Raw genomic sequence first — 26,656 nt, 5'->3', positions numbered from 1 at the left:
GAACAAAGACGTACTGAACCTCCATGCAAAAGAAACAAACAAAAAAAGAAAAGGAAAAATCGCATTTCTCTCCGTTATATATATTTCAGAAACACAAACCTGAATGTTGCGACGCCGATGATAATCGGCGTCTTCTCTATCTTCAACGAAGACCAGAGAGAGGAGATTCAAATTCTCTTCAATTCAATTACGTTATAGTACACACACTTCGCTACTAAACAATGCAAAACGATCGCCTGAGTCCCGGAGATTTTTTTTTTCACCGGGGACGACGGTAGATTTGGCGGAGAAACAGTGTGTTTTTTTTTTTTTCTATGTGGAAATGTGAGATTTTGCCGGCGAGCTTAGGAATCGGAAACGCTAAAGCTAAAAACAAGCCTTTTTCTGTTTTGAATAACCGCGCGTCGTCTTTCCTTTATAAACGGGGGCTTGGTTCTTGCTTTTTATGTTTGCCACGTGTTGGTTATCTATTGGCTTCGGTGCCCATTGGTTTGTTTGGTCCGTTACGAGTTGAAGCGGGATTGGAGAATGTGAAAAAACGACAGCGTTTTGTTGCGGACCTGGCAATGTTTATGTTGCACCGGACAAATTATACAGTTTGTTTAGTGTTAATTACGACATCAGTAACAGCTAGGAGTATATTATAGGCGTTCACGGAGCAATTTGGCAGCTTATGCAAAATCCTTTTGTAGGTGGGGACTGAGGGGATTGTGGCTAATTTGGGAAGGTGAAAGTGGGGATTGGAAGCTCTTTTTTTTTAGAGCATTCGTATTAAAAGGTGGGAGAAAATTTAGCTAATAACTTGAAATATAACTAGCCTCTGAGCACGCGTTCATGTGCATGCTCAGAGGTGTAGGTGTGCTCAGAGGCGTAGGTGTGCTCAGCGGCTCTTTTATTTTTTGGGTAAAATTAATAATTTGTATTTATTATAATTTGGGATTTTTACTTTTTCCAATAAAAAAAAACTAAGGGTGTAATGAATTTTTTTCAAATTGAAAAAAAAAAAAAAAAAAAAAAAAGGATAGAGAAAACAAATACATCGTGATGAAGTAAAAAAAAAAAAGAATACGTGGGGTGAGTTTTGTAGATTGGAGGAGTTTTAAAACTAACAAAAGAGTAATCCTATTTTGTAAGGAGTTAGTGAGTTGAAGTTTTTTTTTTTTTTTTTTTTTTGAGAATCAGTTAATTTTTTTTTTTTTTTTTTTTTTTTTTTTTTTTTTTTTTTTTTTTTTTTTTAAATTCATGGCTTATATATGCAAATATTTATTTTTATATAAGTGCACTGAAAATTCGGTTTCTATTTTTATTTATTTTTTAAAATTTAAGAATGTAGGTTGCTTTTCCCAATTTTGTGTTGTAGTAATCTTGTTCATGAATTCTTGATGAGAATCCAAGCCATTATCATTTTTGTGCTTTTTTTTTTGCTGCGTGCATAGTCATAGAGCCTTTTCAATATTTTTTTTTTTGGATCTGAATTGTATTTGATATTAAGAACTTATTCTTGAGTCTTACACTTGATAGAGTAAATTTGATATGGAAATAGGTTGTAAACCACCCTTAAAAAGCATGGAAACATTCAACAATAGTGATGCTGAGATGGTCTCAGCTTTCAGTTGAGCATTATGAATAAATTAGTTTTCATCAAAATTAAATCAGATACGTGGTTCAAAATTAGATAATAATTATAAACTAATTTGCATTCAATTTGGACTCTAATTGTGCTTTGACTTTAACATTATATATATATATATATATGATTGTTGTAATGAGACCCAAATGACTTCTTCAAGGTTGGATACTGGATATGAAGCAGCCATCCAAAAATGTAGTTGCTTGCTTCTTCTTTTTTAATAGCTAATTTCATCTTTGAATTATGTGTCAAAGTTTAAGTTCATCCACAATCTCAATTATGCCAACTCATGAAGTATTGAAAATGGTTCAATTGCCTACACTTAGCAATAAAATTAACTGTCCGAATCCTATAAATCATGCATCCTTTGAATTCTCAGTAGGAATTAACGTGAATGAGAACTTGAATTGTAAAGTAATTTTGCAAGAGTTCACTCTATTTTTAAAAGGAGACTGAAGTAAGAATAACATTGAAATGCTTCCAACTTTCAAGGATTAAGTTGATACGATTGATAGTGTAAGAGCGAAATTGAACTTCAAATTCTTCAATCATAATTTAAAAACCAAAATCATAATTTGCTTTTCTATTGTTACTTTTTTTATGAGGTGTACGGAGCAACGAGCTCTTTGAGTAACTTCATGATCCTATAGTACATTCTTTCCCAGGCAACATGTACACAGTGATTACTGGGATGAAATTTGAATTTGGGTCAAGACATGCTGAACCCAAGTCAAAGAACCACCAGCTAGCATAATTCTTAGGCTTAACTAGTTTCTTGATTAATGGTTATGTATGCTGTATTGTGTCTAATCCCTGTGCTTTTTCTTGCTTTCAGGAATGGATAACATAAAAAGCCCATTCAAAGGGATTGTAAGTGACTTCAAAGGAAGAATAGCATGCTATAAACAAGATTGGACTGCTGCATTTTGCTGTGGTCCCAGGTTCTTCTTCCCAGACCCCAATTTTTTTTCCTTCTTTCCTTTAATATTTACTTCAGTGGCTTCTTTTAAGGTAATCCCATTTGCATATTTTCCAGGATTTTGGCTCCGACTACCTATATATTCTTTGCTTCTGCACTTCCAGTAATTGCTTTTGGAGAACAACTCAGTAGAGAAACAGGTTGATCATCGTCTTATTTCTGGGTATTAGACCCATATTTATTCCAGTTGGGTCTTTCGTGCTGTCATGGATGTATGGTTTAATTAATTTTCTTTCCCCTCAGATGGAAGTTTGAGCACAGTGGAAACTCTGGCTTCTACTGCTCTTTGTGGTATCGTACACTCAATAATTGGTGGACAGCCGCTTTTGATTTTAGGGGTGGCAGAACCCACAGTTATAATGTACACTTACTTATACAGTTTTGCAAAAGGGCGGGCTGGTCTTGGACAAGCGCTGTTCTTGGCTTGGGCTGGATGGTAACAAGGATGAAATTTCTTTTTCATACTTTAATCTCCAAATTTTTATAAGTTGTAATTTTATAAGAGCAATTTTAACATGTGTAGGGTGTGCATCTGGACAGCTCTCCTACTCTTTCTTTTAGCAATATTCAATGTTTGCACCATCATCAGTAAATTTACAAGGATTGCGGGGGAGCTTTTTGGCATGTTGATTGCAGTTCTTTTCATTCAACAGGCTGTTAAGGTATGTGCTTGAGCAGAAGTAAAACAAAAATGAAGAATAGTCTTATTTCAATGCTAATGAAGGTGACATTCTAGATTATCTTAAGTACTGTGTATTATATTCACAGGGAGTGATAAGTGAATATAAAATTCCTGAAGCTGAAGACGCAACAGCAGAAAAGTATCAATTTCCCTGGCTATATACGAATGGGCTGCTAGGAATTATATTCTCCTTTGGTCTACTCTTTACTTCTTTAAAGAGCAGAAGGGCAAGATCATGGCGGTATGGCACAGGTCTGTGAAGTGATTTTATGAGAATCTTTGCTGCAACAATCTCATCTGAGTGCTGAACTTTTTACCACTAAATGCAGGATGGTTCCGAAGTTGTATTGCAGATTATGGGGTACCTTTGATGGTATTGGTATGGTCAGCGTTGTCATTCAGTGTACCTAGTACAGTTCCTTCTGGAGTTCCCAGGAGGCTTGTTAGTCCTCTTCCTTGGGAGTCTGCATCATTGCAGCATTGGACAGTAATCAAGGTAAAAGAGCCTGTTTTCTCTTGGAGACCATATATATTTGTGTCTGGTTACTGACTAAATCTTGCTTATAAGGTTACATTTGCTATTAGTTAATGCATTACTTTTAACTCCGTTGTACGTAATCAATCCAATAAGCTGTTCATTCATTATTAATGTAGACTATTGTAAATGGATATCTGAGTCTTTATTCTTAAATTATGGAATGTCATAATTTTGATTACAGGATTTGGGGAAGGTGCCACCAGAATACATATTGGCTGCCTTTGTGCCAGCAGTGATGATTGCGGGTCTTTACTTTTTTGACCATAGTGTTGCCTCACAAATGGCGCAACAGAAGGAGTTCAATCTCAAGAACCCACCTGCTTATCACTATGACATCTTGATTCTTGGGATTATGGTATTGTAGTTATTTCTTTTTTCCCCTTTTGGTTGTCACACAAGTAGAAGTAGCTATTGTTTCTGCTTAAATGCTTCTTTAAGATTCACACGTTGCTTTGAATACATAATTTAGACTTTGCTGTGTGGATTAATTGGACTTCCTCCCTCCAATGGGGTACTCCCACAATCTCCCATGCACACCAAGAGTCTAGCTGTTCTCAAGAGACAGGTTGGTTGATGGATTTGCTCCATTCATGGAGGCAAGATAATATGTATGTTGTCTTATACAGTTCAAATTCTGACTGCAGTTGTTTAGAAAGAGAATGGTAAAGAGTGCCAAGGAATGCATGAAGCAAAAAGCTAGCAACTCAGAAATTTATGGCAGGATGCAAGCAGTGTTCATTGAAATTGATGCAACTCCAGCTGTAAGTTTTCTCGTTCTATGCCAGTCAAATATCAAGGCTTACCAGTGATTTTTAGGGGCAAACTGGTAGCTGTCTCATTTTTCTGACAAGAGGCTTTGATGCTCACTTTCTTGAAATAAGTAAATAAGGAAACACTTGAAAAAAAAAAAAAAAAAAAATCCTGACAACTTTTATGCCACAACCTTATGTGGGAACAAGCCACTGATCATGATGATATTGACTGTCATGAGCTCATCCTTTCAAATGTGCTGCAAAGTTGTGGGAGGAAAGTTGTGAGAATAGGAATAGCATTTTGAAATATTGCATCAATTATTTCCTAGCCCCTAATAATGGTAGGACCATTGCAGCCATCAGTAGCGAATGAGCTGAAGGAATTGAAGGACGCAGTCATGAAAGGTGAAGATGGAGGAATCCAAAATGAAAATTTTGATCCTGAAAAGCACATTGATGCTTGCTTGCCTGTCCGGGTTAATGAGCAAAGACTAAGCAACCTAGTACAGTCACTTCTTGTGGCGGCAGCATTATTTGCCATGCCTGTAATAAAAAAGATACCTACATCAGTTCTTTGGGGATATTTTGCCTACATGGCCACAGACAGCCTCCCTGGAAATCAGTTCTGGGAAAGATTGAAGCTGCTCTTCATAACTCCTGGTCGGCGTTACAAGTAAGTGAATTTTTTTCTTCTTTATTTTAAGATTGAATGATTAGGTACTCCATTCATGTTTTCACGCAGACATACTGATTACTTTGCTGGATTTGAAACTATTTTGGACAGGGTTTTGGAAGGAGCACATGCCTCTTTTGTGGAGTCAGTACCATACAAATATATTGCTACATTTACACTTTTCCAGTTGATGTATCTTCTAGTTTGTTTTGGAGTTACATGGATACCCATTGCTGGGATATTGTTCCCCTTGCCATTCTTTCTTCTCATAAGCATCAGACAGCATATTCTCCCCAAGTTGTTTCACCCACTTCACCTTCATGAATTGGATGCGGCTGAGTATGAGGAAATACCTGGAGTTTGGACTCACAGTCATGGAATTTCATTCAAGGTATGAGACCTCACCATGTTTATCTGACTTGCCAGAGACTAAGTTCCTTTCCTGATTATTATTATTATTGTTGTTGTTGTTGTTGTGTTCTGTTGATTTGATCTGAAGTACTGTTTAATGGTTGTTAGGTGATTTTCATTACTTATAAAAAAATGGTTTTTTGGTGATTAAGATGATAAATAACTATAGGTTGTTTGGAAATTAATCTACAAATGAACTAAGTTCACATTTTTCCTAAGTATATTTCGCCAACTTCATTTTATTTAAAAGAATTGAAAAAAAAAAAAAAAAATCCCCTATGCAAATCACTCTAAAAAGACAATGTGGTTTCTGGGCTCAAGTAGCTGCTTTGGTTTATAATTTGTTTGGGGGTTTTAAAAATTTATGAAATTTGGAACTTAACTCATCCCATTTCCTTTGGGGTTTGCTCATGCCCTAAAAAGGAGTGTAAAGAATAACTTGGCTTCTTTTCAGTTTTTGTCAATGACATGCATATAAACCTTGTAGAATCAATAGGGGATGTTAAATTTATAGCTTCAGTTACAGCTTTTGTTATGTTCAACAAAAAGAAAAATTTAGGATCCAATTTGAGCTGCAGACATATGCTCCTGTTTATTAGCTTTGAAGCAACTATTGAATGGGCCTAGAATGAAATGCTGTTTTATGGTGCCAAAAAAAATCTTGTGATTTCTCATTCTGATGTGAGACGTTTGTCATGGTCAATTTAGTTTTTTGCATTTAATCTATGATTTATGATCTATGAGCAGGACAAGGAGCCTAATCAATCTGAAGATAAAGGTAGAGAAGTAGAAATGTGTGATGCCGAGATATTGGATAAGCTGACCACCAGCAGAGGAGAGTTGAAGCTTAGATCTGTAAGCTTCAGTGACAATGTCCTCGCTCAGGCAAGACTCTTTGATTTGCTCCATTTTTAGAGATGTTGACTATGCATGCACTGTAGTGGCTAACCCATCAGACAAATCTAGCTTCCAGAAAACCCAAAAAGAAAAAGAAAAGAAAAGAAAAAAAAGAGTCATTTTGGAAAATACAAATAAAAAGAAATAATTTTCAACCAGTACGCACACAAATATAAGTATTCAAGACGATTCCTTACCTTCTTTGCTTAAAAAAAGGGTTGGGCGACCACTTCATGCAAGGCCTTGTTCAGTGATCTTAGCAGCACACACCTGCTGAGGAACAAGTGCTTGAGGGACTTAGACAGGGGAATAGGGGATGGTGAACTGTAGGCACTCCCTTAGGTGAGTTCAACCATAGCTTAATCTCAACCAACCCCACTGGATTTCCAGTAGTATCAACCAGTGAGTGTCCTGAGAACCAACTTTGGATAATGTACTGCGAGAGAGGATCAAATACACAAGAGTATAAATTTCAAATAATAATGATATACTAACTAAAGATTTTTTTTTTTGGGGTGGTGGAACCAAAGAATTATAATAAAAAAACACTATTCTTCTTCTGGAGTACTTATGATTCTTCATATGAAGTAAACAAATTGAATTTACACTTTCTACTAGGAGTATACTATCCCAAGCCTGCTATGGACATGTAAATGGAAAGAATTAGATGTTCTTAGAGATATTAAGTCTCAATCCTCAAGATCTAAGTATATTATATATACTAGTCTGAGTTCATTGTACTAGGATCTTGTTGTAGTGCGAGCAAAATAGTCATATTTTTATTAGTAGTGTACTTAACTTGGGTTAGTCTACCATACATACCTTTTAATGAGTTTGATGTAATGCACAGAACTTAATATTGAAGATGTAGCAGTGAAAGGGGCTTTCTACTATGTATGTAAGCCTCTAAGGCCAAACCGCTGTATTCTCTTTTTCTCTGTCTACCTACTTTATTTTTTTCTTCATATTTCCCATGTATTTTATCACGAAATCAGGGTCACTACCTCTGGTGTCCACTACCTAATAACTTTCACTTTGTCATAGGACACTATCCACTATCACACCTTAAAATATCAAGTCTAGGGTTTCAAGAGCCTTTCTTTTCTCTTTTGATGCCCCTGCTTGCAATGCTCCTGCCACAAGCGTCTTCATTGCCTTTCAAGCGTAACCCTTTCTAGATTCAAGCCTTCCAACCATTCTTTTGAGTCTCAAATCAAATCATATTAATTGATACATTGTAAGTTGTTCTACACAAAACCATGAAGATCACCACCAGAAGTCCTGCGTGCTCCCAAGATTTTTTTGTGATGTACTTCCACAAGCCTTCAAATGATGACATCTTCTCAATCACATACGTCTCATTTGCATCACTCCTCTCACATGTGCCATGCATCTCATGTGCCAGCTTGCCCATGTGCCTTCTCCAATGTCTACACCGTGTTGTAATCAACTTCTATCACACATCTTCACTAACTTCTATCACGTGTCTTTATCACCTCTTTCTGTCATTTGCATGTCTATGCTTCTACCATGTATCCTACTTTGTAGCTACCACTTGCCCCTTCTCGATCTGTCCTGTATCTTTCATGAATTGTCATAGATTGGTTGTTAACTATAATTAACTAGATTGACTGTTTTTACAACCATAATTTTCTTAAATCGGTCACTTTTCCACTTGATTTTCATAGGTCCTTTTCTTCATTCAGGCTCTCCAAAAAAGGTCCAAATGAATGTTTCAATCAACCAAGGTGGTTTTACTAATTTTGATTTTACTCAAAGGGTACCTGCATTTTTCTTCTACATTTAACCTTAAGCTTTCCTTCTGATCACATGTCTTCATTTGGCTGAGTATCTCAAACCACACTAATTGGTAGCCTTCTATGTTGGTTATCTTTTTGGTCACTTGTCTCTTTCATCTTAAGACTATGTTACCTATGACTAATAACCTTGATTGGATCTCTTTCTAGTCACATGTCTCTATCATACTAGGGTAAGTTCTTTTGGATCATGCTTCTCATCAATAGCCTTCTTAGGTATGATTTGTACTGCACCCAACTACATCAAACTTCGATCACCACGTACATCTGGACTTCATTCCAACTTGTCATCTTGTGCTCAATTTGGTTTTGCCTGATCCACTCCATTTTCAATCCGGTTACACTTTCTTTCCAAAATCAATGTGTTTTTAAGTTCTGCATTAGAGATATCAAGGTCCAATCCTAATTAAAGTCCAAGTTTCTTATATATCCTAGTCTAGGTTCATTATACTAGGATCAACTTGTAGTGCAAGTAATCATGGTACTGCTTATAGTGCAAGTTCTGTAACCCTAGATTAGTGTGGAGCGTAAAGAATAAATGAAGAGTAACTTCAATTAAATAAAATTCAAGCTCCCTCCCAAAAGTTTTTGACATCTCTGTGCTGCAGTCACATATTGCTATGTTCTTGTATAGAATGCTGAATTGGTACTTGAAAAAAAAGAGGAGAGAGAGAGAGAGAGAGAGAGTATTGAGAAAGAACTTCTTCTAGCAAAGTTGATCTATTTTGATGTGTTACTTAGGACCTAGTGGCATGCCATGTATACCTACACTCTCTCGTTTGTGTTGCTGGACTCTTTTCTTTGTCATATGCCCTTTTATTGCTCTTTTGTTCTTGCTTTCTTATGAGATGATAATATACTTTTTGTTTCCCCTTGGGATTTTTATTGTAGTTATGGTGTTTATGGAAATATTTTAAGGATAAAAATAAAAGCAATCTTCAAGTGAAACCCCTCAACATGGAGCCTCTCCAACAATAAAACTACATTTAAGATTCGTACTTTTTCAAGCATTGGTTGCAGTGTGTATTTCATGCATTGATAACCTTCAGTTTGCATGGAAATATGTTGAATGTAGTGAATTTGATTTGTATAAATGTAGATTCACCCTGAGGAAGATGACTCAGATATTGGGAAAGAACCTTTTTTCTAAGCACAGTAAGATGTGGTAATGCTGTTTATGATCAAGTTCAAATGGAGGAAAGGAAGAAACTACCATCTTCTGTCATCCCCTCGTCATAAAGAATATGTGATGCAGAAAGGAAAGAGAAAGGATGGAGGCACAAACTGATGCACAAGAATGATTTTTTTTTTTTTCATTTCTTTTAAAGAATTTTTGTTCAAATCATTTATTTTTTGTCATATATTAGATCTTTGACTCAGAGGTGAGAGAGATAACAGAAGGATATAGGTTATTCATTTTCTTCATGTATTAGATCTTTGACACAGAGGTGAGAGAGATAACAGAAGGATATAGGTTACTTCGGCTAGAAAATCTTTAAATTTGTAATACCAAGAAAAGCAAATCCAAGCACCCCTTCTTTTCCTGTTCTTCTAAGAGCAAGACCTTTATTTATTTTTTTATTTATTTATTTGGTTGGGTAAAAAGATAGAAATTTTAATGGTATTTTTAATTGTTTATTATAAAACTTAATTACAATGATAATTCTCAACTAAAATTGGGTTTAACCAACCTAATAAGAGGCATACTTATTCTTAAAATCCGAATTACAAAGTTTCTTCCCCCACAAAATGATGTTACATAAAACAGGATCTAGGTAACAATGTGAATCGAATTGTATAGTTATAATAAAGATTTCCAAGTTCAAAAAAAAGAAAGAAAAAAAAGAAAAGAAAAGGAAAATCAGAAGCTCGCTTAGAAATAGATAAGGCCCGCTTGATAGATGCTTTTGTATCCGGGTCCAATTACTGGCCTTAATGACACTAATGGGTATCACTGCAGAAGATATAACGTATCTCCTGTGTTCGCTCCACATAATTTTTCACTGCTAGTGGCCTTAGCAGGAATGGATCCCAAAAATGTGGGGGACTCATTTGTGTGAGGACTTACTCGTATTGTGAGAGGCATGCTGCATATGCATGTTGCATAACCAACAATTTTGGCTGAGGTCAAAGATTTACAACACATTATAGTTCGTTGAAAAGCTCTCGTTGTTGAGATTTGTTGGATAGATTATGTACTTTGACAGTATATTTAAGCATAGAAATTCCATTGCATTGACTCCTATGCAAACTTAAAAAAAAAAAAAAAAAAAAAAATCTTTACAATGCTGTCACCTTGACTTGCATGTGAGAACTACTCAACTGCCACCCTTTACACACACACACACACACACACACACACACACTTATATGATACACTCAACTACCATCGTTGAATGATGCTAAAATGAGCAAAAAGCAACATAAAGAAAAGGTCGTTACCATATTGTGACCCACATATCCACCCAAGATCGAAACAAGGCCTTGCATGAAGACAAGGAAATTCCAACTATGAATGTCCTAAAACTACTAGAAATACCCATTAATTTGAGTGCCTTTGCTTTTAGGTTCTTGAGTTTCAACATAACTGACAAAAATAAGATGATCACCGTCTCTAATGACCTCTATACCATCAATTTCAGCTCCACTTATGCTTAGGACTTTAGTGGGAACAATTCCAAATTTCTTAGCACCGATCTCAAGTAGTTCCTGAAAAGTCCCTGGAAGTAACACCAGTTTTCCAGCTAGTTCCTTTTCTGGACAACTAATAGTCACTCTAGCAGAATTACCTCCTTGGTTTCTAGGACTTCTTGTAACAGGGAATAGAATGTCTCTCTCCTCAGTATGAGCAGCGGACATTAAGCCAAATAGCGAGTTGTGGAAATTATTTGACCTACGCCTTGGACGGGATTGGGTCCATGATCCATCTGTTGCACCAGGGAATGAGCCTTCCTGGGATAATGGACACATTGTTGGCTCACTAGTAAATCTCCCAAGGAAACGAGTCCCATTCTGCTTCTCTGGAATTGGAATGATGGATTGAGATTTTGGCTCTCTACTAGATTCGAAAATGGTTTTAATGTCTTCGTGTCCTTGTTGGTCAGCTAGTGTCCTTGGGGTCCAACCATCAGAGTCTGGTTTGTCAATATCAGCACCCTGATCCAAAAGGAACTTGACTATCTCAATGTTGCCTTCACAAACTGCAACATGAAGAGCTGTGGTGGTTCCATCCATCTTAGAACGCGTGACATCTCCTCCATAACGAATTATCTCCTTGAGCAAGTTCAAGTTGTTTTGCTCAGCAGCAGTGCATGCAAATTGACCACTATCTCCAAATTGTAAATTTGCACCACTGTCTAGTAGCAGCTTGATCACCGTTTCATGACCACCCAGCATTGCCTCCCATAGTGGCACATTCCCTTCCGAGTCTGTGTACACGCAAAATTAAATGCATCACTTATGTTACTTATTGAGTCACTCTTATGAATAATCCATGCCTGATATTGACCTTAATTTCAAAAATCCAATGAATTTAAAGGGAACTTAACTCAAAATGCAAATACATTTTGGATGCAATATAAAAATAGAGTTGGGTGTCAACAGGATGCAACTGCACAAGGGCATTAATACATCTCAGCAGTACAGGGTATCAAAATAATTTGTAGTAGTATTAGTGTGTAGAAGACTCAAAACGTAATTTTGAAACACCATTATCTAATAAAAAAGAAGGTGACCTCATGACATGAAAACCCATATCTGATAATGTAAACAATAACACATTGGTATGTGCAGATACTGATAAATTAATCGCAAAAAATTCTATAAATATAGTCAACAGTCATGAACCACTCGATCTATACTTAAAAAGGAAATTTTATTTATTATTTCTCCTAAAATTATTACCCAAAAATTAAATAATAGTGGAAGGAGTTTTCTAAATCATTTAATTTATCATATTTAGGAGGGACAAGAAATGGACTTGTACAGCACCTGGTACGGATTTAAATTACTAGCTCAGTTATGTTCTTATCAACAATCAAGGAATGGAAACCACATACGTGTGTCTTTAGAAGTCATATTTGAAATGTGTGCGTGTGTGCACACCTCCAATCACAAATTAAAGGGTACAAACAGCTGGTTGGATAAAAACATCAGAAGGTCAACATTAACTTCATAAGATATTTTAAACAAAAGAAATGAATCAAAAAAGAATATTTTAAGCTGCTTGACAAAATAGGAAATAGTAAACAAATGAACTACAAATAAAATTCTACCCTTACCATATCAGAAAGTATTGCTAACAACCAATCAAACGCACATGGCATAATAATACAAGCTGATAGTAACATTTCACCCAATTCCCAAATTTAATAAGAAATAAGGAAAAAAATTCACTAAAAAATAAAAAACCCGGGGACAAATCTCTATAGATTTGCACAAGTAGTAAAATATACCTACAAATGTTCCAACAAACAATTATCCATTGGCTTTATGGATGCCATATAAGTTCATTCACATTTGGATTTCTTTATTGGTATTATTATACTAAGGTTCAGTTGAAAATAGAATTCAAATTGGCATTCCAATCGTCAACATGTCACCACATTATTTATCTTAAATTATTAGGAAATTTGTTTAGTTTGAAAAATAAGTTGTGTATAAAATATTGCTCACAAGGGGAGGCAACTTTGCCATGGAGAACAAATTAAAAGACACAGTGAAGCTAAATGATATCAGTACACATTCAATGTATCAAAAAATTGAGAAATATATAAGGAATGCAAGAGAAAGATTTTAAAACTTGGTTTAATGTTAAATTATGTACATCTTAAGAAAACTACCATATTTGCAACCGGATTGCACAAACCAACCTGAAGATGTTTGAGAATGCATTTTGCCTTAAAATTGTTGCAATCTCATTGTCTAGATCTACCTAAACAAAACCTTTTGGGAGGGAAGTAAGGAAGAATGACAGTGGAGCTAAAATTCGGTAAAATATTCATACAATCAATTCTGATTCTTTGAAGCATTCATAACCACTTTTGTGAAATTAAAGAACAAAAGTTACAACAGTCCAATGATTAAAAAAGAGTAAGCAAAACGTAATATGATAACAATGCTGTGTATGTAAGTCAAACACAATTGGCTTAGCTTAGGGGTATATGCAATTGGCTAGAAGGTACCTCTACTATTTGGATTTGCCCTGTAATCAAGTAGTAGAAGCACACAATTCTCACTTCCTTTGGAAGCTGCTACATGCTGATTTTACATAAAACAAGGAAGTAATTTGAGAAAATAAATATTAGCCTTTCCCATTTTAAAAAGTTGCTGAATAAAATAGAAGAAGAAGCATGTCACACACCAGAGCTGTCCTGCCATTGTTGTCTGATTCATTTGGATCCAGGCCCCGTTTCAATAACTGATGCAACAACAAGTTATCTCCCCTAAGAGCAGCAAAGCATAGACTAAGAGGTAGGTCCATTCTACCACGAGCTAGCATGTTCTCTGTCTCCACCAAAACTTCTGACATTATTGGGTCATCAAGGTCTTTCAAATGCTGCCCACCAAGGAAAAAAAAGGCACATAGTGCATTACATGTCAAAAGCTTATTCTGAGTCTACAAAATCTTGTCCAAGACTCGGGATACAATTTCATAATTCTACTTCTTCTTTAGAAAAAGTGGCAGGAGTACAGATTTCTACATGCTCAAAGGATTAGATGTCATTAGATTATATAAAGTATTCAGACCTGAAGGAGATTATTCATGATTATGGTCCCATCTCCAACATTGGACTGAACAATATTCAGGAATGTTGTACGGTTCAGCCGTAGTAGCTGGCTCAACCTTTTGGTCTGCACAGTAAAAAGCTGTGGCCTATAACAAAGTACCCCAATCTCTCCACAGAGGTCACCAGTTTTTGCCTCTCCAACAACCTGCAATAATTTACCATGATTTTTTCAGTTAGCATCTCTATATAATGGGAGCTGGGACATATGTTTCAAACCCACATGCAACCATTCTAAATCATAGAAAGCTGTCCAGAGAGTTTGAGAGATCAGGCTTACCTGTTCAGCTCCATTTTTTAGGGTCAGTAGATCCTATGAAGTAATTTAAACATCAGAGGCCATTATTTGCTAAGTTTCGTTAAAAAAAATTTGCACTTATGAATAAATCTTAAAAATAGTGTCGCTCTATTCAACTTGTCTTTTGATATTTTGAGACAAACACATTGAATTATTACCACAGCACCAGTGACAAGTATGTAGAAATCTGTGGGTGCTTCATTCTGCAAGATCACATCTTCCTTGGGAGGAAAATACTCAGCTTTCATCTCCGAGACCTTTAAAATTTAGTGGGGAAAAAAACCAAGTAAGCATTTCGAGAGAAGAATTTGAAGATTGGAAGTTGAGAGTTGAGACAGCTTTTAATAAATTACCAGCTGGAAAAGCAAGTCATTTGAAACCCCTTTAAACAAGTACACCTTATCCATAAGAGAGTAAAAAAGATGATGAGAAATGCTTGACCGGATGGCTTTAGGAAGGGAATCAAGTGTTTCTTGCTGCTGGAGTCCCTCTGAGTCTGTTCTGAACTTCAAACATAAATGTGCAAGCATCTGATCTTGCAAGCGAATGGGCAGTTGGTTTCTCTGAGCAAAACTTGAGGCAGCTTGAATGGTATCCCTCTGGAAATTAATTAGAGAATGGTTTTAAGAATGAAATTAGAAACTAACAAACAATAAATAAATAAATAAATAACTCTCTCTGGATTTTTATTTGTATTGTAGAGTTTCCATGAGTACAATTTTTACTCACAAACTTTCTTGTTCGACTGGTCCCATGAACAACCAAGTTTGTCATATTTCCAATCAAATATGCAGTCAATCCAAGGTTGAAAAGCATGTAAAAGATATCAAAGAGCATCTCCCGTGTATTCACTGGGTGCAAATCACCATAGCCAACAGTTGTTAGGGTAGTGATGGACCAATAAATTGAAGTCACATAGCGGATCCACAAACTCTTATGAAGAAAATCCCCCATTGTTGCTCCAATCCATGTCTTTTTGGGGTCGTGATAGCTTGCTGCCAGAAGATAATAGAAACATCCAGCACAATGAACCGCAAAAAGGGTAACCTGTAAAAGATATTCAAATCAAAATAAGATAATGCAGTAGGAGAGAAGTGGTTTTCTGTCACATACCTAGTTATAATGAACTTACACAAATTAGTTTTGCACATCGAACCCAAAAGTAGTTGTAGTTCCTATCTTTTTCCAATCTGTATTATGGAAAAACAAGCCCCAATTAAAGACAAACAAAATATTCTCTTGGGGCAAAACAATGTCCAGATAAAATTATCAATCAAATCAAAAAACTCATTTTCATAATAGCTGGAAACTACTCATAAGATGAAAAATCTCTTTCACCTTGAAAATAAGGCACTAACTCTTCGCAGACGCCAAAGGCGAAGCATGTTGAATAAGCCATAGGACCCAAAAGCTGAAGGGGAAATCTTCCGAGCAAGCTCTGAAGGGACTGTGGATATGACATCAAAGGCCAACCAAGATTTTGCATACTTCCAAGCTATCTTCTTTGGATTGTCAACGAGTAGGTATGTTAATTTATCGAGGTAAGCTACAAAGAAGGTAAGAATAATGTCCAGAGCGAAGAATCCATTGACAACATTATCAACAATTGCCAGTGGTCCCTGTGGTTTTCTAAGGAATCCGAATTCAAATGGCGATACCCAGGCAGTGTAGATGACCAGAACAACAAGATAAGTCTCCCAAATCCTGCCACAACCAATTTAGTCTGAGCAAATTTTAGCAAAATGATATGTCATTTTATTAATTTCTTAATCAGAATGTCCAGAAACTTTTAACATTCCTCAGAATTACTGGATATTAATGGATCACAGTGTGTAAAGACTTGAGATCCTTATTTTTTCTTTTTCTTTTTTTGAAGGAAGACTAGAGATCCTTAATTATACAGAAGTGTTAACATATTTGCAGAGTTTAAATTTATATTTCCCCCCCCATTTTTGGTCATACTTAAAATGGTATTTAAGCTAATCTTTTTCCATATAAAAGAATTTTCATATGGGCATTAAACGAAGAGGAAGAAAAGGCCAAGGCAAACACTCTCACAGTCACACTATGAAAGTAGCAGCTGCCTACCGACCGTTTTCTTTGAAGTCAAGCCTCCAAGTAGCAGCTGCTCTAGTCTAGCCTAGCTTGTGACAATTCGCAGAGAAAATTCCAAAACTAATCACGAGCGACCACTGTTTTTCTTACTTTTTGAATACCATTCCAAGATTCCAAATCCATGTGAACAATGGAAAAACATCATAAACACCGGAAAAAAAAAAAAAAAACTTTTTGCAAAAGTAGAAAGCGAGAAAATAGTATCTTGAAAAATCTTGAACTTTTTTGGCAAGGAATCAACTAAATTGTTCTCCGAGATTTGAGGAAAAAATTATTACACAGATTGCAAAAAGTTTCCAACCAAAAAGCATTTTCCGGAGATTCGAACTGAGAATGTACATAAAAATAATAATATTAAGAAAACAAAACAAATAAATACTTTTTAGCTGCTCGAGAAGCATCACATATTTTAATATCTTTCTTTTCCGCATGCCCACCAGAAAAGAAAAAAAAAAAAAAAAAAAAAAAAACGATATAGAACTAACGCAAAATTGTATTTAGGAAGGCAAATAAAGTGCTGATGCATTGCTAGAATGGGTTGTAATTTGCAGAATGGCTTGTATTTTTTATTTTTTTCATCTGATGTAATTTCTACCTTAGTGTGTGCAGACAAAAATGGGAAAACGGTTTGAGACATGTTGCCAACTTAGCCATCTTGACTATTTAGTTTATATATATATATATATATTTTTTTTTCCTTTTAACCAAAAAAATTAAAAAAAAAGTAATAAAGAAAAAAAAAACAAGTTAAAAAATAACAAATCCTGACCGAAACATACAATAATCTAAGTATAGCAAACAAAACTTTAAAAAGAAATAGAAAAAAAAAAATACTATTAGCTACAAACGAAGCATCACAAGATTCAATGTTATCTTTTCCAAATACCTGTCATTAATAAATATACAAAATTAGCAAAGCAAAGATTACTGTTCACTCAATATAGCAATAAATAATTGAAATTAAAACAAAAGAAACAAATTAGTCAACTTAACAAATCAGGAAGCACCACTGAAGCTTTCTGTGCTTTCTGTTTTTTTTTTAGTAATTTTTTTGTGTTTCCAAGAAAGACTTCTTGAATTCAAATCCTAACCTTAATTATCAATGTATTAAAAAAGAACAAAACAAATCTAGCGCAAATCCAAAAACACAAAGGCAATAATACAATAGAATCATTTTTATACACACACACACACAACACATATATATATATATAAAATAAAATAAAAACAAACAAACAAAAACTAAAAGAAGTATTATAAAAAAAATCTGGGAAAAGAAAGAACATAGATATAAACAAAATAAAAAGAAGCCCAGAAACAAAAACCAAGAAAGTAAAAGACTGTGCACCTGTAACGGCGGTCATAGGGCGATAGAATGAAACTCCTGAGCTTGATTCTGCGTGAACTTCTTGCTCCAAGGGAAGGCAAAATCCCTGTGGAAAGACTGTAATGGCTACCATCCCTTGACAACTGTTCAATCTCTTCTTGACCGCACACTGAAACCCTGAATCCTGCTCGGTTCATCAGAGCATCCATTGTTAGCTAGAAACGCTGAAGAAAACACACACACACACAAACACTCTATACTTTTTCTTTGTGTGTTTTTTCTAATAAAGATAAAGAAAGCGAAGCAGAAGCACCCAGGTGTTGGAAATTAATACGTTATGGTAGTACTTCTTTCTTTGGTTTCTTTCTTTTATGCGATATATGGAAGTATAAGACTGTCTCTCCTTTTATAACCACGCAGTCACGCACCGACTCTCTCTCTCTCTCTCTCTCTCTCCTAACTTAAGGACTCGTTTGTTCTTTCTTCTTTGCTCTGCTGAAGGGTTTATAAATATAAGAGTGCGGTTAATTACACATAACTGTGATATGTGCCACGTCAGCTGAAAACGTGCATTTAAAACATAATTTTAATTAAATTAAGGAATCGTGTTTTTAAAATATAATTTTAAGTTTATATAATTATAACTAAAATTGTGTCTTATAGCTAATCGCCACATGTATTGTAACTTCTACTATTATGGTAGTCCTACAACTAAAATTTTTTTTAAAAGAAAATTAAAAAAAAGAAAAAAGAACCATTGGATAATGGATTTTTTTTTTTTTAACTCCCCTCCAGAGGTCTACCCACTTCACTGATCATGTCATTATCTAATTATATTGTTGAGCCTTCAATTCAAATGGCAATAAATTTTATTATTATTATTCCCTTTTACTTGCTCGACTCATCAAATGATCGTTTTGTTATATGATTCCTATTAGATCTAATAGTGGAAAATTATTATTTACATGCCATATATAAAATCAATTTAAATTTGACACCTAACAATAAACATTTCTTTTGTTAAAATTATGGAAAATGTTGAAGCTACAATAAAAAAGCATATAAACTAATGTGACAAGACTATGATTGTCATTTAAACAATAAAAAATGACGGTTTGAATTACATTTTGGTGATTAGTGATTTAAAAATTTGTAAGACTTATATAGTAAAATTTGTAGTATCCTTACACTCTAACTTTTTTTCCCCCTTTTGGATAATACAGGACAATAAAACCTAACCCTAACTAGGAGCAAGAACAAGATGGAGACAGACCTCCATCGAAATATCAAAATTAGTCAGGCCCAAAACAGACTTTGAAGGTGAAGAAAAAATAGCAAAATAAATAGATTGGGTTCTTCCCAAAGAAGCCATAGCATTAACACACTTGTTAGCCTCTTTGAAGATGTGGGAAACACGAGAATTAGGTATCCCATGTAGCAACGACCTATAATCATCGACCAAGGTCATCAAATAAGGATGAAATTTAGACAAATTTACAAGATAAGAAACCACAAGTAAAACATCTAACTCCACATAAACATGGGGAAAACCCATGGAAATAGCCAAAGAAAGCTCATCCCTAATCGCCCAAAGTTCAACCATAACACCAGAAGCATGACCAATTTGCTGAGTGAACCCACAAATCCACTTGCCATTATGATTGTGAATAACCACCCCCTACCCCCCAACCAGTAGAGCCTAGGTTACCCAAAGAGGACCCATCTGTATTAAGCTTGGCCCACTAAAGGAATGGTTTTATGAGGAGTGAGAGAAAGCCCCGAAATGGCATAGAACTCACAAGCATTAGAGACACATAGGTTCATAAGCCTAGAAAGAGCTCCTACCACCGACCAAACTTAGGATTAATCCCAAATTTGTTCTAGTGAAGCCAAATATACCAAAGACTAAAAGGGAACGAAATTTTCCAAGGAAAGGGGTTGGTTAGGAGCTATAGTTGAGGAGGAGTAATTGAGATGAAGCCAATCCATCAAAGGTAGATTAAAGGAAGCCATACAGGTGCTAGGTTGCACAACCTATTCTAAACAATAATGGACTCATGACAGTCTCTCAACATATAAGTAATAGTCTTCGGTGCAATCCCACATCTTAGACGATTTAAGTAATATTACGACACTCAATTGATTTATATTATCTGTAAATTTTGAAAAATCTACCATTGGATTACATTTTCTTTTTGATATCCTCCATGTTTGCAAAATTTCAAGATTATAAAAAAATCAATAACTATGTCATCAATTAAATTTTTAAATGTTGAGTTTTTGTATGTTAAAATGATACAAAAAAGGGATCAAATGGTAAAAATATTTTTGTCACAAATTTCGGTATGTATGTTAAGAACATAGAGAACCTATAATTTAACGGTGAGATTTTCAAAATATTAATCCAATTAAATTTATTAGGGGGGGGGTGTAACGTTACTTAAAGTTATATCTTGTGTTCAATTAAAAAAAAGGTACAAAAAGTGTAATTTGATTTTCTCATAATCTTTTTTACAACTTGTTAAATTGATAAGTTGTTATTGTTTATTGTAGGAGAAATTATTTGTCACACCAAGTAAACTATATCATTCTCTCACATAATTGTGGATCTCATATGTGGGACAGGACCTATATATGGTTTTTTATGGACACAACTTGTGTCCAGTGCATTAGTGCATTGGACACGTTAGGATACAAACATAATCCCAACCCATGTTATATTAATATAAGAATAGAGTTATATGGAAAATTATTAAGTACTTCTGGAGTATAGTGAAATGATATTTTCATCTCTCACATTCATGGTGAACCAACAATGAATTTAATGAGTAAACTCTACTATAAATGTAAAAGGAGATAGCACAATTCATTGTATTCTAAAAGTACCTAAAAGTTACTCGATTAATATACCATATGTACTATAGTAAATAATTTTACATGTTGTAGGAACTAATACTACTTTATTGTCTACTAAACTAGGCTTAACTTTTGATTCTTGTCTTCGTTAAGTGTACCCATGCACTTTGTCTTTATGCACTTCTTTCTATTTTAAAAAGTGTCATGCTAATATGTATCACAAGCACAAGTTTTTTGTAAAGTAGGAAATAAGAGCCGAGACTTAAGCTTTTAGAATGAAACTTTACATACACGTATGCTTAGATCAGGTTAAAGTAAAATTTTATTTTAAAGCAAAGGAAAAAAAAGCGCCATTTAAAATTTCAGAACAACATTTGTCAAAACTTGACGTGGTGAATAATAATCACTATGGGCACATTTGGTAGACTGTAATAGACACTGTAATATAATAGATATTTCTATGACATAACTATTCAGTTGTTTGGTTATATTTTTATTACAATGAATAGTTATTCCTTATGAATAGCTATTCTTCAAAATAAGGAATAATTATTCTTTATCAAAAGTACTGAATATCTATTCCTTCACCTTATGTAATAACTTTTTTTAATTTTCTTTTTTAAAAAGCCATTAGTTGCCACATCTTCAAAAGGAAAGAAAATAAATTTTCTTTGTTGTTAATTATTAGTTTTATTTTGAAAACCTTAAATTAAGTATATTTTAAGAAATTTGCCTTAAAAATGATTTAATTACACATTTTTTTATACTTTACTAAATTGTAGATGTATATTCAGGATTCTATTTCTAAATGGCCACAAAACTAATAGATAGTAATACTTATTACATTTCAATTTAATGTATTGCTTATAATACTTATTCTTATTTTCATGTAATAATTATTATAGATTACCAAATGTGACCTTAGTAATTATACAATAATCCACTACCGTCTCTCCTAAAATTTTCCATTTGCGCTTTCATTTCAAATGGACGTTGTTCAGATTCGAATGACTATTGTGTCCCGAAATAAGTTTAAGACAACTCCCATCTCATTAGATAGTTGACATTCCCAATGCCACACCCAAAAAGTTCAACCCAACTGCCAGCAAGTTGACGTTTTAAATGCTCCTTTGCTAAGTTGACTTTGTACATTTATTTAATCCAAGACACAGATATACACACCCCTTGTGGGAACAAGAAAAAGCCCCCTCCTTTCCATCAAAGAAAATAAAAGAAAAAGTCCCCTCACTTTTTTTGAGAAATTATAAAGTTTTTATAGTAGGCAAGTAATTTACCATTTTTTTAAAAAAAATTTATTTGTTTAAAATTATTAAGTTAGAAAATTTTTATAAATAAAAATTGATTACTGATTTAGCAATTTTAAACAAGTAGAAGTTTTTTAATGAAATGGTAGACAAACGATATGATTCACAAGAAAACTGTATAATTTCTCCTTTTTTTGATCCTGCATAAGTAACATTAATAACTTCACAATAATTTCTAATTAACATGTCACATAATTAAAAAAAAAAAAAATAAAAAAATATATATTATATATATATATATATATAATATATATTATATATATATATATATATGTAGGGACCCGATTTGGATTGACCCTGAATGATGGGTTTTCAGCCCAATGAGCCCAAACAATACATTTATAGAGAGTGGGGTGAAAGGTTTAGGTGCTGGCCGTCGATCACCAAGCATGAACTTTTCTTATAAAAAGTACTTAAGAGTTTCTTTACAAATGGGGGATGCTCCTCGGCCTGTGGCCGAGGAGGCCTTATTGTTCTCCCTCTTTTCTCTCCTCCCTCTTTTTACTTTACTAACTTTTGTTTTATAGTTTTCATCCTCCTATCCCCTCCTTCCATCTGTTGATCATCTATTTGCCTTCTTTTCTGGCCGTCCGTCCCATCAGAGGCCTTATCGGTACTCAAGTGGTTCATTCTGATCAACGTTATCCTGCCAAAGGGTTACCTCCCCATTAATGTGGCCAGGGGAGTTAGTTGAATGCATTAAATGTGAGAGTGACAGCTTACTTTGGGTTAGTCTCTTCTCAAAATTACCTTCGTCAGGCCGAGGATAAGGTGGTCCTCGGTGTGGAATGGGAAGGAAAGGCTTTCCCTCACCTCGGCCCTGAATAGCCTGTGCTCCTCGGCTTGGACCTTGGGCCTGCTATATGATGGGTTGGGGCTATCAGGCCCATGGGCCCCACAATAGCCCCTCAAAACCCTGCTGCACGTTCCCTCGGACGGGGAGGAGGGTTTTGATGAATGCTGGTCCATTGGACAAATTGTCCCGCTTTGGTTTGTATGATGTTGGCGGCTTTTTGACTACCCGATGCGCCTTTTTAGCGTTTCAAAACTTAATGGGCGCCCACATTAAATTTTAGCGGCACCACGTTTCCCACTTTCACCGGCATGATCTTTTGCTCTTATGAGCAAGCAGTTACATTTGGGGAACTAAGGGGGAGTATAAATACCTGTTTGAACCGCCTGGTTTCATCATTTTCGCGCTTACAATTATTGATGCATATAGTTTGAATCTGGTTCGATTGCACACTATTGAAGAGTATCGTCATATTTCTGTAAGTTTTCTTTTTCTAGCGACCTCAAATTTTCTTATTTCACTCTGCCTTTTCTCTTTTGGAACTTTTAGTTGTCTTTGGGGAATGGGTAAGTTTAAGAAGTTGGTCGAGTCCGATGAGATGATGAACAAATTCATTGTTGACTATGGAATACCCAATAATGTGAATTTAAAGTACTGTGAAGAGGGTGAGTGGTACCTTAGGAGGAGAGAGGGTGAAGTTGTGATCCCGATAGTTGCTTTCGTAGAAGGAGGGATGAGAATCCCTATGAGGCCGGTGACCCTTAATTACCTTAGGCATTTTCGCCTGGCCCCTACTCAGTGTGCCGTGAATGTATTTAGAATATTAGGGTGTGTAGATACACTGAATGAGAAAATGGGGCTGAGACTGACTCACCACGATGTGAACTGGTGTTACAACCTTCATCACCTGAGGGGTAAGACATATTATATGAAGACAAGGGACGATAGGGTTCGTCTTATCCAGTGTCTTCCTGATTCCAATAAGGGGTTGAACCAAGATTTCCTATAGTGTCGGGAGAGTGGCACGACGGCTTCATTGCCCAACGGAAGAGGGGGAGCCAGGTAGGGCATCCGAAATACAAATAATCTAGGTCTCAGCATTTTCAAGTTCTATACCTGTATACTCGATTTGGTTGATTAACATAGGAATTTCGCTTTTCTTTTCGCAGACCCACACGTTTTGCACGTCATTTCCACCTGGTTAACAAAGCGGATTTGGAAACCGTTCTCAGGTCGGACCTTTTCTTGAACGAACCTGATAACCAAGTCAGAGCTGCTCATAAAATCCTCGGGTGCGACCCAGCTCAGAGTCATTTCCAGTTCCACAGCACGTAATTAGAGCTCGTGACCCTCGGCTTACGCAGATTACCGTTGTGGAGAGCGGTTTTGCTTTTACTGAGGGGTCTTATATACCTGAAGGCATTCCGCTATCAGGTCCCTCCTCATCCCGGCAGTAACGGTGGCCGAGAAAGGACCATCTAAGAAAGCGAGGGAGGTGGTTGAATGAGTTCCTCCGAGGACGAATATAGTGTGTTTGACTTAGTTGATCAGTCCGAGGATTCCCGGTGACCTAGGAGACCCTCACTTGTCCGAAGCCGATCTTCAGTCCTTAAGAGTTGGTACTAGGCTGGATGGGTTTAAAAAGACAGCCCCAAACTAATCTTCTTGACCTGCTTGAAGGCGGTTCCAAGAAGGATGTACCAGGGGAGTCGCAGCCCCGGCCCCCAGCACCTCAGCCTCAGATTCCAACCATGCAAACCAGGTCGTCCTCCGTTCCTACAATAACAGCCCCTCCTACTGAGTCTCCTGACCCGAAAAGGAAAAGACTTTCTAAGGGTAAGGAGCCAATGGATGGGGCAAATCTCATTCTTCGCCCGAGGAGGGTAGGACTCGCAGGCCTCCAAAGCAATTGAAGCTCGGTGACAAAGGAAGAGCAAGAAGACCTCCCAGCAGCCCGGCTCAAGCATGGCTGCCTGCTGCCATGCTCCATGATCAGCCCCTATGGATAACGCGTCGATACGAGAGTCTCAAGGAGACGAGGGGGCTCTCGTGCCGAGGCCCTAGAAAATCTCTTCTTCTTCCCACTGATATGGCCGAGTTAGAGAAAATGAGTGGGGTAGAGGTTGTCCTCGACCTTAAGAAATATCTAGGCATGGTAGGTCCCTCGGCACCTATTCATTTTACTAAAAATTTTGTCGCTTAGTATTTTTCTTTCTCTTTACAGAGTTGCTTGTTTTTACTGGCAGGCTATCCAGGCCCTTTTCAGGTTGGGCGATGAGGTTGTGACCATAGCCATGCCTTAGCGCAAGAGCGCGACAAATTCTTGGAGGCTGCCAATACTCTTAAGAGATCTGAGGCCGACCTGAAAAAGGCGACCGAGGATCTGGCAGAAATGGCGAAGGCCAGGGATACTGCTGTCTTGACCTAGCCGTGGTCAGGAAGCAAGCTGAGGATCAAACTAACCGCTTGCAAGATGTTGAGGGTCAATTACAAAAGGCCAAAGAGGACATTACCTATATGAAGGCAAATTTGACCAAGGCAATCCATGAAAAAGGTGTTGCCGAGTATGCCAGGGACGAGGCTGTGAGAGCCAAAGATGAGGCGGTATTTGCGAAAATAGACGCTGAGCGCTCTATGGAAAAGGCAGAGGAGGATGCTTTTGCAGAAGGGGTGGCTAAGACTGAAGCCACTCTTCGGGCTCAAGTTCCTGCAGTGTGCAGGCATTATTGTTCTCAAACCTGGCATGAAGCCCTCAACCAAGCAGGGGTTGATATTTCATCTGACTTAGAAGGAGGACAGGGTATATTTCCCTATTGCCATTCGCGAGGTTGCATCTGCTGCTCCGAGGAGGGATCCTCGTTACCACCGGTTGAAAGTCACGATAAGACCGCCGAGGATGACCGTTAACTGATCAACCATCCGAGGAGGTTGAGCCCCAAAGACGTTGGGGGACGTTGTAACCGAGGGTCAGGAAATACCTTAAACGTGGCAAGTCCTCCGGCGGACCTTTGAAGCCAAGCCCTTAGGCCTTGGCCAAAGCTTTTTGATTTACAAACTGACTTAATTTGCCTACCGGATTGAGGAGACTAGCATACGACATAGGATAACTTTGTTTATTTTCTCTTTGATCTTCTTTTTCTATCTCATTTTGTTTCTTGCCTCAGTGGCATTGTAAGGGAGTTGTATACTTTCCGTTTGAACTGAATACATAATACTTTGCTTCCATCTGATGATATTTTCCTTTGTTTGCTTTACTATTGTATTCTGCTCAATATTCGTATTCTATTCTGGAGTTAGCCTCATGAAGCCATCTGTTATCCTTCAAATGAAATCTAAGGATCGTTTTATACTTGACTCTAAGTAACGCTTTGGTTTTTCTCGAGATATTTTCTTTATGGGTTCGAGTCCGAGGACCATACAATACCCTAGTTCTGTTTGGTGTCCAGATATAATGGTGTGTGTAGTTTTACCATAGGCTTGGGTCCGAGGACCATGCAATACCTTGGTTCTGTTTACCACTTCAATTTTTCTGTAAGTATCTAGTTTCCATAGGTTTGGGTCCGAGGACCATGCAATACCTTGGTTCTGTCTAGTACCAGATATAATGGTGTGTGTAGTTTTACCATAGGCTTGGGTCCGAGGACCATGCAATACCTTGGTTCTGTCTACCACTTCAATTTTTCTGTAAGTATCAGACATAATGGTGTGTGTAGTTTTACCATAGGCTTGGGTCCGAGGACCATGCAATACCTTGGTTCTGTCTACCACTTCAATTTT

The 26,656-nt window shown here is 36.4% G+C and overlaps 2 protein-coding genes across 3 annotated transcripts; one reads left to right on the top strand and one right to left on the bottom strand.

Moving 5' to 3' along the window:
- Nucleotides 1-2,461: 2,461 nt before the first annotated feature.
- Nucleotides 2,462-9,944, top strand: LOC112036351 (boron transporter 4). The gene is made up of 13 exons (XM_024069162.2): nucleotides 2,462-2,571; nucleotides 2,667-2,749; nucleotides 2,853-3,045; nucleotides 3,133-3,271; nucleotides 3,378-3,543; nucleotides 3,621-3,787; nucleotides 4,011-4,184; nucleotides 4,299-4,394; nucleotides 4,474-4,590; nucleotides 4,938-5,254; nucleotides 5,366-5,645; nucleotides 6,413-6,550; nucleotides 9,479-9,944. The coding sequence occupies exons 1-13, from the start codon at nucleotides 2,468-2,470 to the stop codon at nucleotides 9,527-9,529; spliced, it is 2,025 nt and encodes a 674-aa protein (XP_023924930.1). The 5' UTR covers nucleotides 2,462-2,467; the 3' UTR covers nucleotides 9,530-9,944.
- A 586-nt stretch (nucleotides 9,945-10,530) lies between these two features.
- LOC112036350 (potassium channel AKT1) lies at nucleotides 10,531-18,379 on the bottom strand. Of its 2 annotated transcripts, XM_024069160.2 has the most exons (11): nucleotides 17,927-18,378; nucleotides 15,802-16,167; nucleotides 15,596-15,653; nucleotides 15,193-15,510; nucleotides 14,817-15,062; nucleotides 14,622-14,720; nucleotides 14,446-14,478; nucleotides 14,128-14,313; nucleotides 13,742-13,936; nucleotides 13,563-13,638; nucleotides 10,531-11,807 (listed from the first exon to the last, which is right to left on the bottom strand). In XM_024069160.2, exons 1-11 carry the CDS (start codon nucleotides 18,112-18,114, stop codon nucleotides 10,909-10,911), a joined length of 2,664 nt encoding a protein of 887 aa, XP_023924928.1. In that variant the 5' UTR covers nucleotides 18,115-18,378; the 3' UTR covers nucleotides 10,531-10,908. The 2 variants fall into 2 exon arrangements, with proteins under 2 accessions (XP_023924928.1, XP_065626457.1); XM_065770385.1 differs by lacking the exon at nucleotides 14,446-14,478 and having other exon boundaries at nucleotides 17,927-18,379.
- Nucleotides 18,380-26,656: the final 8,277 nt, after the last annotated feature.

This window comes from Quercus suber, unplaced genomic scaffold (assembly GCF_002906115.3).
Source record: "Quercus suber isolate HL8 unplaced genomic scaffold, Cork oak 2.0 scaffold_30, whole genome shotgun sequence".
Lineage (NCBI taxonomy): Eukaryota > Viridiplantae > Streptophyta > Magnoliopsida > Fagales > Fagaceae > Quercus > Quercus suber.
This window is presented reverse-complemented; position numbering and strand designations above follow the sequence as displayed.